This window comes from Mercurialis annua, linkage group LG1-X (assembly GCF_937616625.2).
Source record: "Mercurialis annua linkage group LG1-X, ddMerAnnu1.2, whole genome shotgun sequence".
Lineage (NCBI taxonomy): Eukaryota > Viridiplantae > Streptophyta > Magnoliopsida > Malpighiales > Euphorbiaceae > Mercurialis > Mercurialis annua.
Genome location: NC_065570.1, coordinates 59,264,909 through 59,280,473, shown reverse-complemented (window position 1 = coordinate 59,280,473; position 15,565 = coordinate 59,264,909). Strand labels below are relative to the sequence as shown.

General features: G+C 33.5%; 1 protein-coding gene and 1 long non-coding RNA gene across 6 annotated transcripts in view; both read left to right on the top strand.

Moving 5' to 3' along the window:
- The first annotated feature begins 2,691 nt into the window (after nucleotides 1-2,691).
- LOC126665160 (uncharacterized) lies at nucleotides 2,692-4,374 on the top strand. The gene is made up of 2 exons (XR_007637546.1): nucleotides 2,692-3,272; nucleotides 4,109-4,374. It is a non-coding gene; the product is annotated as an uncharacterized LOC126665160 (long non-coding RNA).
- A 1,157-nt stretch (nucleotides 4,375-5,531) lies between these two features.
- Nucleotides 5,532-15,565, top strand: part of LOC126664513 (BEACH domain-containing protein B) — a 33,252-nt gene continuing 23,218 nt past the window's right edge. For all 5 annotated transcript variants that reach the window (XM_050356936.2, XM_050356934.2, XM_050356932.2 and 2 more), the window contains exons 1-13: nucleotides 5,532-5,801; nucleotides 6,147-6,368; nucleotides 7,181-7,244; nucleotides 7,573-7,807; nucleotides 9,056-9,232; nucleotides 9,769-10,092; nucleotides 10,759-10,981; nucleotides 12,276-12,344; nucleotides 12,812-13,264; nucleotides 13,410-13,734; nucleotides 14,173-14,622; nucleotides 14,709-14,867; nucleotides 15,052-15,201. In XM_050356936.2, the coding sequence (XP_050212893.1) occupies nucleotides 6,247-6,368; nucleotides 7,181-7,244; nucleotides 7,573-7,807; nucleotides 9,056-9,232; nucleotides 9,769-10,092; nucleotides 10,759-10,981; nucleotides 12,276-12,344; nucleotides 12,812-13,264; nucleotides 13,410-13,734; nucleotides 14,173-14,622; nucleotides 14,709-14,867; nucleotides 15,052-15,201 (2,751 nt within the window). In that variant the 5' untranslated portion in view covers nucleotides 5,532-5,801; nucleotides 6,147-6,246. The remainder of the gene's footprint in view (nucleotides 5,802-6,146; nucleotides 6,369-7,180; nucleotides 7,245-7,572; nucleotides 7,808-9,055; nucleotides 9,233-9,768; nucleotides 10,093-10,758; nucleotides 10,982-12,275; nucleotides 12,345-12,811; nucleotides 13,265-13,409; nucleotides 13,735-14,172; nucleotides 14,623-14,708; nucleotides 14,868-15,051; nucleotides 15,202-15,565) is intronic.

The window sequence follows — 15,565 nt, the reverse complement described above, 5'->3', positions numbered from 1 at the left end:
TCCGAACGGTGTAATTCATTTGTAAATAATTTTCAGAATTCATTTAATGGTCGATTGGAATTGTTTTAAAGAGGGCCTAATTGTTATTTATCAATTTTTTTTTCTTAACTTTTTATTTACATTATGTTGTCATTTCTTTAAAGAAAATTTTAAATAATATATTATTTTTATTATATACGAATTATATAAAAAATAAAAAATTGTATATAGATATTATTGTGTGTCCAGTGTTCCTAATATTGAATAAAGGATCACTTTTACCCATGAACTTGTGTCAAAATATCAAAAAAGTCTAAAACTGGAAAATAGGATTACTTATACCCTGAACTTGTGTATTTCAGCTCAAAAACACCCCTCCCCACTCTCACCTCAGAGAGTGAGGTACACTCTCCGATTTTAGGTAGTGGGTTTCTTTCAAAATGGTTTTTAACAAAAAAATATTAAAATGGTGCTTAATTTTTTTATTTTTTTCAAATTAACATATAAAACTTTTTAAATTAATATATAAAACTTTTAAATTAATAATTAATTTTAAAACTTAATTTTTTTTTTAAATTCGTTTTCCATCGAGGAGGAGCTCCTCCTCGACAGAACCGAGGAGCCTGCTCCTCCATCTGAGGAGCAGAAGCTCCTCGATTTTCTGAGGAGCCTGCTCCTTAGATGGAGGAGCAGAGCTCCTTGTCGGAGAGAATGAGGAGCTGCTGCTCCTCGGAAAAACGAGGAGCAGTAGCTCCAAAAAAATATTAAATAAATAAATATTTTTTAGGTAAAAAATTAAAAAAATCATCCATTTAATTAGTGTTATATTTTATCAATTAGTCTTTATTATGATTAATTAGAGATTAATTAGTGTTGATTAGGATTGGTTTAAATCTCACTCTCCAATTAGAGCGCCACGTCAGTAAAAGGGGATTTTTTGATCCGGTTTACAGAAGTTCAGGGTGTAAGTGATTCGGTTTTTCAGCTTTGGACTTTTTTGATACTTTAACGCAAGTTCGGGGGTGAAAGTGATCCTTTATTCTCCTAGTCATTATTAAAAGGCCTCTTTAGATAAATACCAAAAAAAGATAAAATATTCTCAAGAATACTATCTTAAAGTTTTTTTTTTCAAAAATACAATTTGTATTTTTTTTTTGCAAAAATAACTTTTTTTATTCTCAAAAATATTTTTTTTAATCTCAGAAATACGATTTTGGTTACCCAGCGGTATACTAACACCGTTGGTTAACCAAAAAATAATAATATTACAAATTCAAACCTTCATTTCTATTAAACTAGTTTAAAATTCTTTTACAAACCCCTCCGCCTTCATCACCGTAAGAGCAACCGTCAAATAAAACTTAAATCGTCTTTTTTAAATCTAAAATTATTAAGCAATCATTAGTTAACCATTTGTTAACCAACAGTGTATTAAAAACAAAGGTCATTGGTGTACCTTTACTACACCAATGGTTAAATAGCAAGAAAAAATAAAATTCAACAACAGTTAACTAACGATTTTATTAATACTATATTCAAAATAACATTTATTACAAGTTATCCAACGGTTTACCTAATATTAACCATTGGTTACCCAACACCCGAAAACATTACAATTCTCTTAACTCAAACTACAACAAAATGAGCAGATCCATAAAACATTTTATATTGTCACAGCGCTGCTGCCCCCTTCTTCAAGTGGATCTCCTTGGCTAATTCACCGAATGACATCAACCTCATCTTCTCTACAAAGTTATCCAACGGTTTACCTAATGTTAACCATTAGTTACCCAACATCCAAAAACATTACAGTTCTCATAAGAATTTCCTCAAACACTTAGAGTGCAGGTTGTGCAACACCAAAAATCAAAATTTGCTGTAGTTTCTTGATCGACATCCAAAATCAGCAAAACACTCAAACAACAAAAAATTAGCAGATCCATAAACATTTTACCCTCTATTCGCTACCACCTACACTGTCGCAGCGCCGCTGTCCCCAACACCCAAAAAAATTACAAAACCTTTCTCAGCGCCGAGCTTCTTCATCTTCGCCTCCGTCGCCACCGCTGCCGCTTGGCTACTTCAGTGATGGCGGGGTGTAATATCCTTTGCTCTCACTCATACTCATCGTTCCTTCTCTTAATTTCCTCTTCGCCGCTAACGCTGCCACTAAATTGAAAAGTTGACCGTGAAAATTAATCTCAGTTATCACTTTCTCTTTTTTTTTGCGGTGGCAGTGGAAATTATGGAGGTGGCCGAGAAAGATATGGCGGTGGTCGTGGAGTACATGGAGGTGGTTGTGGAGGATTTGGCGGTGGCCGCTGAGTAAGTTGGAGGAGAAAAGATAGATTTGGGCAGCTGTAGATGAAAAGAAAGAAAATTAGAATGAGATGGTGAAGAATTTAGGTTTGGCTGAGATAAATGTATTTGTCTAAAATAGAAAAATTAAAAATAAAATTAAAAAAGGACAAATTGTAATTATCAAAAATGAAAGATAGCACCGTAATATGCTAATTAAGTTCACATATTGTCTAATTAACTCTTATTAAAATCCGCTACAAGTCCTTGCCTAAAATCTCTACGGCCCAGTAAGGCTTTATTCAGGCCTGGGCCATGAACTAATTTGGGGTTTTTACGGAAACAACCTACTTTCTCAAATTGTTAACTTAATTACGATGACCTTTTTTTGTTTTATAAAATACGAGACACGCATCATATTTTTACTTTTATACAGGTTTTTTGACTTTTCATCTTCTTCCTTCTCCTTCTTCTTCTTCCTCCTTCCTCCTCCATTTATAATTTCTGTCTTTTCTTTTTTTCCCTTCAAATGACTATTGCTCCGCTGCTACACCCGTTGTATCCATTGTTCCTTTGTCAATCCTGCCGCCGTCGTTATTCCGCCGCCACTCCTGCCGCCGCTGTTGTTCCGTCTTTTTTGTAGATCTAAAATTATCGCTCTGGATCTCAATACGGAACAATATATGTTCTCCCATAAATATCAATATTCAGATCTGACTTTCGGGTATGTCGATCCAAAACTTGAAGGGCATGAACAAAATAGCTCTAGAGCTTTGGTTCGTGCTTTTTTCTTACGGAGTTCGAGGTCGGAGATATAAGAATCAGAGATCTTAAGCCATCGTTCAATTCTCCAGAAAATGATAGAACGATGGCATCGAACTGTTCTTAAAGAACTTGAGCCTCATTTTCTTGATGGCCCATTATTTACCCGTTGAAAATCTCGCGTTGAACGGCTTTTTGATCCTCATTATTACAAATGGTATCATGGCAGTCAGGTATTATCTTTTCCGTTGGTTTTTTTATTAATACTTTTGAATCAACAAGAAGAGGGTAGGTTGAAGTTGTTGCTTATATTGAAGATCATATGATTAAACATGAGTTGTTGCTTATATTGTTGCCTGGGTTATTTATCTTTCAGTTTCAGCTCTAGTGAGTACATGATTTGGTTAAGGTTTATGAATAAAAAAGGCAAAAGAAGATCAAGGTCCTCGATTCCTAGAATTATGATTGTATTAAAACAAGAGAAGTCTCTAAATTAAATTTGGTCGATCTCTTGTAGTTTCAGCTATCCTCACATGCGTTCCTACTTGTATATGACATTATCTATTTCTATATGCTGCCAACACATTTTATTTGTACCTTAGCAATGTCTAGTTTTATGAAATCTAGGGTAGTAAACAAACTGACCCTGTATACTTTTTCTATAGTAATTAAAGCTTAGTATTGACTATATGGTTAGATATAGCATGTCCTTCTATATGGTATTTTAATGAAAATGCATATACTAAATATAGTGATGTGCAACATTTAGTAGCAGCATGTGCCTACAAATCTTGAAACAGGGTATTTTGTTTCTTCTAGATGTTGATAGAGGTAATTTACAGTACTACTTGGATTAGATTAATGAAGAAATAACATATGCAGCTTATGACGTTTGTCTATGGCATTCGTTTCAGAAATATGAAGCTGACTAAAGTTAGTTATCTAGGGAAAGAATTGAATAGAACTATAAAATACAATTTCTGTTTGGAGTGGAACTTAGCAAATAATTTCCTGAAATTTATAAGCATTTTATGTTGATATTTATTCTTCAATTTTCTCCCGCATGCAGACTTTCATGGGTTGTACTAGTGGACAAGACAGAGTTCAGAACCAAATATTTCGATTATGGGCAAACTACTCAAGCGGACCAGAAGTATTTTTAATGATTTATTTGCTGCTACATATCATTTGCACATTTGAACTTTGTAAATGGGTTACCCATAAACAAATATGCAGCTTTTATTTTTTTTTAATTAGTTTTTTATGTACTTGTATAACAAGTGATGACTACTACGTAACTTCTACTTTTAAAATAGTCAGCAATGGTTGATATTATGTTTAGTATTGATGAAAAATATAAAATAATGATGTTGAATTATTTTAATTTCAATGTTGATTTTGTGTTGATTTTCGGTTAATATTTTGTTGATTTTAACATTGCTGAAGAAGATGATAATAATGTTAAATTATTGTAATATTATAGTGTTGATATTGTGTTGACATTTTGTTGATATTGTGTTGATTTTAGCATGGTGCAAAATATAAATAATGATGTTTAATTATTTTAATTTACAATTTTGCTTTTATGTTGATTTTCAATTGATATGTTGTTGATTTTAGCATTGTTGAAGAAAATAATAATGTTAAATTATTGTTGTATTACAGTGTTGATTTTGTGTTGATATTTTGTTGATATTGTGTTGATTTATGTTTGATATTTGAGTGATTTTAACATTAACAAAAAAATTGATGTTGTACGTGAAATAAAATAAAAAAATAAAAATTAAATTGAAAAAATGCTGAAAAAATAAAAATTGGTATAAAAAAGATTTAAAAATTAAATTCGTTGATTTATTACATTTTGTTGATTTTTGGTTGATTTTGTGTTGATTTTATGTTGATATATGAAAAAAAACTTAAAATTAAATATATAGTAAATAACAAATGTTGATTAATTATGAGCAAAAAGTAAAAATTAAAAATACAAAAATGTAAAAATTAGTATAAAACTAATTTAAAAATTAAAATTATCCAGTTTAAAAATGTTGTTGATAACATGTTGATATCATGTTGATATTAAAACTAACGGAAAAAAAGTCAACAGTAAAAAAAGTCAAAATCCAAAAAAGTCAAAAAAATCTAAAAAAATTAAAAAATCTAAAAATTATATATATGATAAATATTAAGTGCAGAAATATAATGGTGAAAAAAAAATTGAAAATAACGAAAGAAAGTGTTGGAAAATGAGAAATAATATATAAAGTAAAATTTTAGAGAAAATAGTATAGAAAAGAAAAGAAAGTTGGTGTGAAATGTAATGATTTGGAAAGGACGGTAAAGAAGTAAATCTTGTAGAAAAACAGTATTTTATATAAAAAGCCCAACTAATTTAGCACCATCCATGAAATGGAATCAATGAGAAAATGCTTTATTACGTTAGCTTTACAAGGCCAGTCTAGTAGTAGGCGGAGTTAAGAACACTGTTAGTGCTAACCATGATTTACTCTGATGGCAATTACGAGATTAAGTACACTTTTGAGGTCTAATTTCTTGGGCAAAATCTACTGCTTCTTACTTTCTTCTTCTTCGTCTTACACTTTTTATTTTCATCAATCGCGCATTATACTTTTCATCTTCTATCGCTCATCAACGCCATTTCATCGAAGCAAAACAAGACGTCGAAGAAAAATTAAGTTTAGATCGAAGCAATCTCAAACATTTTAGAACTAATAATTTCATTTCGAAGACTGCGATCTAATCAGGTAACACTCCGTCTCTTAATCATGCAGCAAATCTTAAGATGGGATTCTTATCTTTTATATCTTAATTTGTAATTCTGATGCACAGGTGATTGGATTACACTCTCAGTTTTTTGTCTAATAGTATTTTTCTTAATCGACATAGCTTTGGCAGCTCATTATATCCATGGCAGTACTTCGCGGAACTTAGTTTGAACTAATTTTTAGCTAGCTGAAGTGATTCCGTATTGGTTGGTTTTAGGATATGCATTTGATGATAATGTTCATCACTAACGTTAAAAATTGTTTCAGTTATTAGGTTGAAAGCTGACATAATAGTCTTTTTTCTTGTTAATTTGGGTGAAGCAGAATATTAGGTTTGGCAAAGGGGATGGCCTGGGGTGACCATTTGTTTCTCTTGTATTGTATTATGGAGTTTTGATCATCTTGCTAATTAGTGGCGGGAAACATGAACATCGTCAAGGGTGTGGCTGACCTCATTCGAAGGACCTCCAGTGTCCAATCTGGAGAATCTACTTCGGGGTCCGCCGCCGAGAGGTTCCCTCCTCCTGCTCCAAGAATCTGCTTCAGGTACTTGAACTTGACAATTCGCTACTTAACAGCGTACAGTTATTTTTTCCTTGTTTGTTAAAAAATTGGCGTGTACTCATATTTGATAAAGTAGAAAGAGTAGAACAGTTGAACTTTCATACTTTGCCATGTATGATTTCTGCATAAATAACTGAATTTGATTTGAGAATGTAGCGAAGGAACTAAGCAGCACTAAAATAAACTAGAAATAAGATTTAGGTTTGGAAAAACTAGTTAGAAGCTTTTTATTTGCTTCATCTTGTCTTTGATGTCTGAAATGATTTGAAGCACGGAAAAGTAGAGACTGACTTTTTTAAGATCCACTATCAGGCTTAGCATGTATATAAAAAAGGAGCAAATTGCTCAAGAGAAGGACTGTCTAGGTTCTCCATTTAGCAGCACGGAGAATTTTTATAATAAACAATAGAGAAATAGTTTGATATTACGAATTGAAGTTTGTCTTTGCACTTGATGCTGTTGGGATAAACAGGCTCTTTCTTTCTTTCTTTCTTTCTTTCGTTTCTGTTTCTTTTTCTTTTCTTTCTTAGAGTTCTCTATCCCCGTTTATCTTTCAAAGAAGGATATCTTTTTGTCCATCTTATATATATTCTTGTTCTTACATCAAATTGAAGAAATTAGGCTTTGATCACGATTCATGCGTTTGCAGTGCATGTTTTTCTATTTGTTTAGGATGCTACTGGATATTCTTTACCTCTTAGTTTTATTACTAGCATTATGATAGGATTATTAACTTCCTAAAAGAAATCCTGATCATTGCATTTAATCTCTTTGCTTATTTGGCCTTATCTCAGTGAAGCAGGCGACGAGGCAATTTTACATGCGCTTTGGGATAAATTCGAGAGCACTGTGGACAAGGTATGGCCTTGTCCCAACGTTTTCTTTTAAGTGGAAAATTAGGCTGTTGTACTTGTGGGGTAAAAATGAATCACATGCTGCTACTTCAGCTAGCTTCTAATTCTTAAATTGATTTTTTTTTGAAGACTTTCTATGTTGATGAATGTTTAGCGGTAATTTGTGTAAAGCATACAATAAAATTTTCATTTGAGTTGATATTTTACATACAGCCTTTTTCCTTTTTCTCTTAGTAAGCTTTGTTTATTTAGACAAAGTCAAGCGTAATGCACTTTAATACACATTCCTGAATAATTGATTATTATTTATTGTCAAATTCTTTATTTTGTAGGCTGAAAAGAAAAAGGTATTTCTTGTCTTCCTCAAGCAATTTGTAGCAGTATACAAGGAATGGAAACCTGTTAATACTGGCCAGTTACCAGAGTCGGCTTTAGTGACTCTCCCTTCCATGGAATATCCTCTACAAGTGGATGATATAGTTGCTGGCTGCACCTTTGGACACCCAGCTGAAGTCATTCTGGTATTAACTGAAGAGATCACAAAGTTAACCACTTTGGTTACTGATTGTAAGTCAACTTTTGTGTTCTATTGCATGTTTAGTTTTGAGAGTAGTAGTTTATTCTTAGCATGAATTTTGTGTGTTTCATATTGGTTGTTAGCGCTAAGGAGTTTTATTTGCAGTATATGTTTAGACTTAAGAGTTAAGATCCGTTTATCTATGCAAATAAAAAATGACCTGCTCTTTTGACGTAAGGGTGAGTTTCCTGTTAACTTTTGTAACTTATTTACTAGTTTGTATTTAAGTTTCTTTTATTGCTGTTACATACTTATCTTTGAAGTATAAGGAAACACATAAGATAGGCCTATCAATTTGGTTTGCTGAAAAGCTGAGCATTCCAACTCGACCCTCTTCCCTGATCTGAATGCTTCAAGTTTAAATTGTGTTCTATGTTTGATTTATACTATTGAGGGTAGTTCATTCTCTCACCTATTTTATAATTTTACGAGACGTAATTTCTCCATATTGATCCAGAATCCAAAGCAATTAATTGATTCCAAAATACATAAACTAGTTGATTTTTTTTATTTTCTTCTGAGACTCGATAAAAATAATTGTTTGGTTTGAACTAGGGAAAATTACATTTGGGATTTACCCTGATATAACATTGGTTCTTTCCAAAACTCAAGGCTTGCAGTCCTTAGTTTTATGAAAAACAACATTTGTTTGTTATTTGACTATAATAAGTGCAAAAATGACTCATTTAATTTCATAAAATTAGCACTGTCTCTTTTTCGTCTACAATGGGTGCATGAATGACTTCTCATTTTCATTGAATATTTGTTTCTTTAATTTACGTCCTTCTATAATAAAAAAGGACTAAAGCAATTTTTCCATAAAACAAGGACCAAGTTGGGCTTTTCCTAGAGCATTGTTTTTGATAAAAAAAGGACCAACATGGGTTTAGGAAAAGATGAAGGTGCTTTGATTTGCAACTTTCTCTTTCTGTTTAGTTATAAACGGTAGAAAGTAACTTTTATGTAAATTTGAGTTGGCTCTTATGAATAAGATTTTGATTTAGTTTGTCTTGGGACGAAAACCTTGAGTCCATTTTTATATATAAAACTATAAATCTTCTCAATTTCTTTTGTTTCAAAACTGGCTTGATTCTCAATTTAAAATGGTACACCTAATTGTATGATAATTGCATTTTGCATGGATATCTTCTCGTTTTGTGTTCTTGATCTTGCTCCAGTAATTTTCTTGTAAATATTACTGTGTCATTTACTATTTTCTTGATTATCCTTTTCACCAGTAAATACCATTTTGATGCCCTCGAAAATGGACTTACCGGAATCCTCGACAAGCTTGAAAATTCCCTCTGAAGGACTACAAACATTGGAAGCTTTAACAATAATAACCCGTTCGATACATAATTGCAGAGTTTTTGGCTACTACGGTGGGATTCAAAAGCTAACTGCATTAATGAAAGGTATTATTAATTCCATCATTTGCGTTTATTTTCTTTTGGGTTATTTGTATATAAAATTCTAACCTTTAGCGTTTATTGCGATTTAAGCAAATAATTTAAAACTGGGCAAAAAATTCCCATCCTTTCATTTTTTTTGGCACAAAAAAGCCAACTTTTATTTTTTTAGCATTTTACAGCCCAAATGTATTATCCGATGTCGTTTTAGTCAATCAAAAAGCGACATCATTTTTGTGTGGAAAAAACGCTTTGGTGCTAGAAAATGCCAAAAATGAAAGGTTGGGCCTTTTTATGCCAAGTTTTAAAGTATGTGCTTACATCGCGAAAACGCTAAAGGTTGGGATTTTATATGCAAACAACCTTTTTCTTTTTGAAATTCTTATGCGTGTTTGATGGTTCGACATATAATTTCAGTTCCTTCTCCCTTCTGCATTTGAAGGAAATAAGAATGGTTTTCTTGAGTTGAATTTCTTGTTTAATGTCGTTTTAGATTGTTGCCTTTGTATTGAAATTTCACCATGTTTGCATAATTTTTTCAGGGGCTGTTGTTCAGCTCAAAGCATTAAGTGGTTCACTATCTGGTGATGAAAGTTTGTCTAACGTTATTGTTGAGAAGATCAAACTTCTGCAACAAATACTTGTACATTTAGTCTCAGTAATTTGTATCTTTATTGATTTAAATACAAATGAATACGAAAAAGCTCCCTTGTATGGTGGGTCTTTAGATTTTTCCGCCTCAGTGATTGGTGTATCATTGACCGAGTCTTCTAGTAATATAAAGACTCCTACTGAAACAAGGCTGTCTTGGCATCAGAAGGCAATTATGTCCGTAATGGAAGCAGGTGGCCTCAATTGGTTAGTAGGTAAGGTAGGCACTTCCCAGTTTCTTTACGCATGTTGATACATCTCATGATTTCTCTGAGCACATCTTAAAGCTCAACTTTACCCAACACATTTCAATTACAGTGATTTCTAAGGTTATATTTAAGAGTTAAACATGAGATTGAAGTTTCTCAGAGTCTTGATTATCAAATTGTGCGGAATATATCAAGAGAGTTACCTCCTTATATCTTTAGGGGCCGTATTTGTAGCCTGGCTACAAATACATTGAGCTTTGTTGATAATTAAGTTGCTGAATTCACATGTGATATCCATACTTATTATATATTTTCTAGGATTCTATGATCGGTGGTAATACCTCTTGTGAATGAACCTTTCAACCTTTTAATCATGTTATATTCTATGTTTCCCAATATGCCTTACTACAACATTGGCATCTCTCCCTTGAACTAAATTTGACGGTTTTCCTGTAGTTCTCCAATTAATTAGTGTCTAAAATTAAGTTTCTTGGGAAACGTATTATGTTTTCCACCAATTCCGAAGTTGTGATGGAGACTGCACATTTAGTTTCTTTATAGAGCAATTGCACTTTTGATTATTCTTAAAACAAATGACAATAGTACTTTTGATAAAAATATTGTTGTTACTGTGGCATTCCAGTTTTCACATGGTAACTATTCTTATTCCAGAGCTGCTGCGTGTCATAAGAAGGTTTAGTTTGAAAGAACAGTGGTTGGATGTATCACTTCAGAACTTGACCTTGAGGACCCTTCATTTAGCATTATCCAATAATCCACGCGGTCAGAATCACTTTAAAAGTATTGGAGGGCTTGAGGTGCTATTGGATGGTTTAGGGGTGCCGTCAATGAATGCGCTTTTGTTGAAGAATGTTTTCGATATCGATCAGAAGAGGTAATTATTAACTGTTCAAGTTAAACTTGTTTAGTATAATTTGATAGCGCATCATGCTCTCATTGATGTATCTGATGTATGATAACCACTCTTGTTGGCAATCTGGTTCAAATGTAGATTGAAAAGCATAATATTTTTTTTCATTACTGGATTTTTAGGCATCAGGTAGCTTGTCATGCCTTGTTCTCACTATTTCTAGCCTATCTTTTTAGATTCCTAATTCAATTGAAAACATGAAAACAATGGACCATTGGTGCTGTCACATCTGTTCCTATTATGTTCAACAGGATTTATGCTGATTTAGAAGGTGAATTGTGTGGTAGTTTGAGTATTTGCTTCTCATTAAAAGATTTTGTTTGTTATCATTTGGGAATCACATTCTTTCTGTACTCTTATCACTCTTACATCCAAAGTATTATGTTATGCATGGGTACATATTATTTCTGGAAGGTCTTATGTGAAATTACAACGCATATTATGGATTCGCTAAATCATGCATCAAAGCTCCCATATCTTATGACCCATTATTGAAAGAGGACATTGGCATAACCTTGCCATTGTCAAAACTTTACTGACCTTGAATATTTGACTCCCATGAGCATTATGCGGGCATAGGGAATCAGGGAGTGGTAGTCTAGTAATAGTGCCTGTTAAGGTATTGGACTTGTCCTATTCTTAGTCAGTGTATTTTGCTGGTAACCATATCCATGCTACTGCCTTTTCAATGCGGGTGTTCCATTCTAAAATGAATTTTATAAAGCAGAATATGTGAGGATGACACTGCAAAACCTATATAACATGCTCTCCGTCTGAACCAAGTTAACCTTTGACTCCTGATCTAACTCTTTAAGTGTGGTTGGCTTTGTGATATTTACTTCTGGCTGGTGAAAATAAGGTAGTTGGAATGCTGAAGCATTTCCCGTCCAGCTTGCAATGTTCCGGCTTGGCAAGTTATTATTGTTTCTGGTTGTTGGCTTGAGAATTGAGCTTTTACATCCATCTCTCGCTCTTGGTATTAATTGTTGTTTGCTGTATGAGACATTTGGTATTAGTTATCATGACCTGGTAACTGATACAAGTTGCTGTTTCTGTAGCCTTATTTCAGTTAAATTTTTTGGTACAGCACTTCCAAAGTTTAGCTGCATTCCTTGTTCTCATAAGATGAAATAATAAGCTATCTGATCTTGATCGTTTGTTATCATTTTCTTTCAGTTTTTGAAATTCAAGATCCTTGTTATAAAAACTCTTTGTTAATTAAGCATGCTCTGATACTGTTGTGTGTATTTTGTTGCAGAGCTCAAAACCCTTTGCTGAAGATTTTCCAGCTTCATATTCGTTCCTTGACAGTTTTGAGAGAGGCTGTGTATCCTTTAAATGCTTCCCCTTAATAAACTTATGTTTCTTGCGTTCTTCTGTATATATACAGGATTTGAATGTCCCATTCTATTCTGTTTGAGCTGAATGAATTTAAAGTGATGCAACCAAATGCAATAGGATGAAAGTGCGGAATTGCTGAAACCTTTCAACAAGTTTGTGCAATTGGTAATATTGTATTTTAACGGACTGAGATCACTAAAGAGGTTCTATTGTCGATATTGAGAAACCCATGTAGTGCAAAGGAGTACCTGTCCTTGTTTAACATTTTTTTGTGATAAGAAGTTCGATGTGGGCTGATTGTTTCATCATTTGCCAGCATCAATATCTAAGGGTCAGTTGATTATCTATAGTTTAGAACCACCGTTTGAGTGTCTTGATTGAAAAAAAAAATGAAAGAGTGGTAAATTATATTTTACGCTGCAAGTTATGTGCCAACCCTTAACAGAATTTCAGCTTTGGAAATTTGAACAGCATGCAATTCCTATGTGAAAATGGAAGAATTCATAAATTTGCAAATAGCTTTTGTTCACTTGCTTTCATGCTTCAAGAGTATAAGCAGAAATCCAAGGGTTTGGCTATACATGATGGTTGTCAGATGCCTGATTCTGGGTCAAGTGAGAATCCTGTAAAGATAGAGCTTTCTTTTCCCCTTCCAGCTGATGCTTCTTTTTCTCAATTCTGGAGTGAATATGTGGTGAAGTTGAGCAGGGTAATATGTTCTTTCATAGCCACTCCTGAAAATAGTAAAACTCATAATGTCCCAGCAACCCCTGGTCGAATTGCTATGCCTGTTTCTTCAGTGTATAGTGAACTCTCTATTAAGTGGGCCATGAGGGTGCTTCACACTGTCTTCCCATGCATCAAGGCTTGTTGTTCAAATCAAAATCAATTGCCAGTCCATTTCAGGTGATCGGTTGAGAAACTGCAATGTATTTTCATCTATACTGCTGTTTGAGAACCTAGGATACCGGTAGTGAGAATTTAGCTAGTCAGCTGTTAATTGTTTTTTCATGTTCTTTTCTTAGTTTGCTTATTCGTTTTTGTTTTGCAGGGTCTTTATAAATGCTCTGCAGCGTTCTGTTCTTGATGCCTTCAGGACGGTTCTTGCTTCATCACCTTCGTTGCTTGAAATATTTAGGGAAGAGGGATTATGGGACCTTATCTTCTCTGAGAACTTTTTCTATTTTGGACAACCTTCAGAAGAGAATTCTGCAGAGCATACATGCTATGAAGGATTATCAGAGAAGCTTGAAATGAATTTTCTCTCTAGTGGCATTGATAGCCAAACTAAAGCTAGCGGAATTGAAATCCTTCAAATAGAAATGATTTCATTCGTTGAATTTGCTGCAACTTGTAGTGGAAGTGTGCATAATTTGGTAGGTGATTCTTTGATCTGGATATTCTTGCATACAATTTTCGAAATTCATTTTTTTTTCTTGTGTGCAAGTGATGACATGGAGATAGATTTCAATGTCCAACCTAAGATTTGTGTTTACAAGGATACTTTTCACTTGAGTTTTCTTTTCTCAAAAACCACCTCCAAGGCATTGTTTATGTTCTCTCTGTTGTTGGGTCGAATTACATCTTCATCTCAAGTTTTGAATTCGTGCAATGTTGTAATGTGGTATGGAAGAGTCACTTCTGTTTCAGATCTTGTTGATTGTTGTGTCACTTGTTGGTTCTTTTTGGGGTAACAGTATGTAGAAATAAATGTAGGTATTTGTCTCGCTGGAAGAAACCATGGTCTTGATGAGTCCATTTCTCTTATAATATTCCTGTAGCTCCTTACTATTTTTTTCTTCTATTTATTATAGCCTGAATTATCTGGTCTATTGGATGCTCTTGAACAATGTGCCTGCCATTCTGAGATGGCCAATTTGGTTGTGAAGACTCTGCTTCGTATATTGGAGCTTTCATCTGAGAAAACTGTGGCCTCATTTAAGGCTCTCAACGCCGTCCATCGTGTGCTTAAAGTTGCTTCCATCCAGGCCAAAGAGTCGAGAAGATCTGGAAATATTAGTCCTTGTCTGGAGAAGATGTTTTCGTCTAATACTGACATGATAGCTGAGTTGCCTGAGGCAGCTGAGAGTCGGCTTGAATGCATGGAAACATGCATGCATCTATTCACAGAATTTTTCTCAATAGCAGATGATGCGAGAAGTTATGTTTTGCGTGATTTGACTTGTATTGATTCTTTATTTGATTTATTTTGGGAAGAAGGCATGAGGAATACTGTACTTAAACACATTCTTGACCTAATGAAGGTACATTTGAGATATCTGGTTGAAATGTGGGTTTTTTTTGATACAAGTGCTGTGGTAGCTAAAATTTTACTTCTACACCTTTTCAGATTGTACCATCATCTCCAGAAGACCAAAAGGCAAAGTTGCAATTATGTTCAAAATATTTAGAAACGTTTACTCAAATAAAGGAAAAAGAAAAAGGTTTTGCACGACTATCCATTGATCTATTGGTTGGAATGAGAGAGATGCTCATGACTGATTTAGAGGTATATCTTATTCTTTTCTTAAATGAATTCCGTTTTTGTCCTTTTTTTTACAATCTGTGGTTGGTGGTGGATTTGTTAGGAGGAACATGCGGTGGGAGAGGGTTTTGGTGCTTCTGTTTAGAATTGTGCTTTTATGATATTTCAATGTCTAACCAAGTATTTATTTGTTTCTTCTGTTCTCCAGTACTATCAGGTGTTGTTTCGTGATGGTGAATGCTTTCTGCATGTTGTCTCCTTACTAAATGGTAATCTCGATGAGGCTTATGGGGAGAAGTTAGTTTTTAATGTTCTTCAGACTCTTACCTGTCTTCTTGCAAGCAATGACAGCTCAAAGGTAATCACTCTTTTTTGCTCGTGCTATATTTGGTTGCCTTACAATTTGAGAATTGATGAGTACTCGTTCAATGTATGTGTAATATCTTAGATTGTAATTGGACAGTGAATTTCAAATTCAATGATTATTATTGTAGCTGTATGTATTTTTTTTTCATAGCTGGACTAACAACTGTTATATAGTATATTTGAAATTGCTTAATAAGAATAAAATCATAAGCTTGCATGATCATGTAATTTTACCATATTGCTCTTAATTGGACATTTCTATGGTAATCAGAAAATGCAACCACAAATTTATCTATTGTGGTCAAAATTTAATATTACTGCTATTTTGAACTGAAAAAGTAATTGGTTTTAGTAAA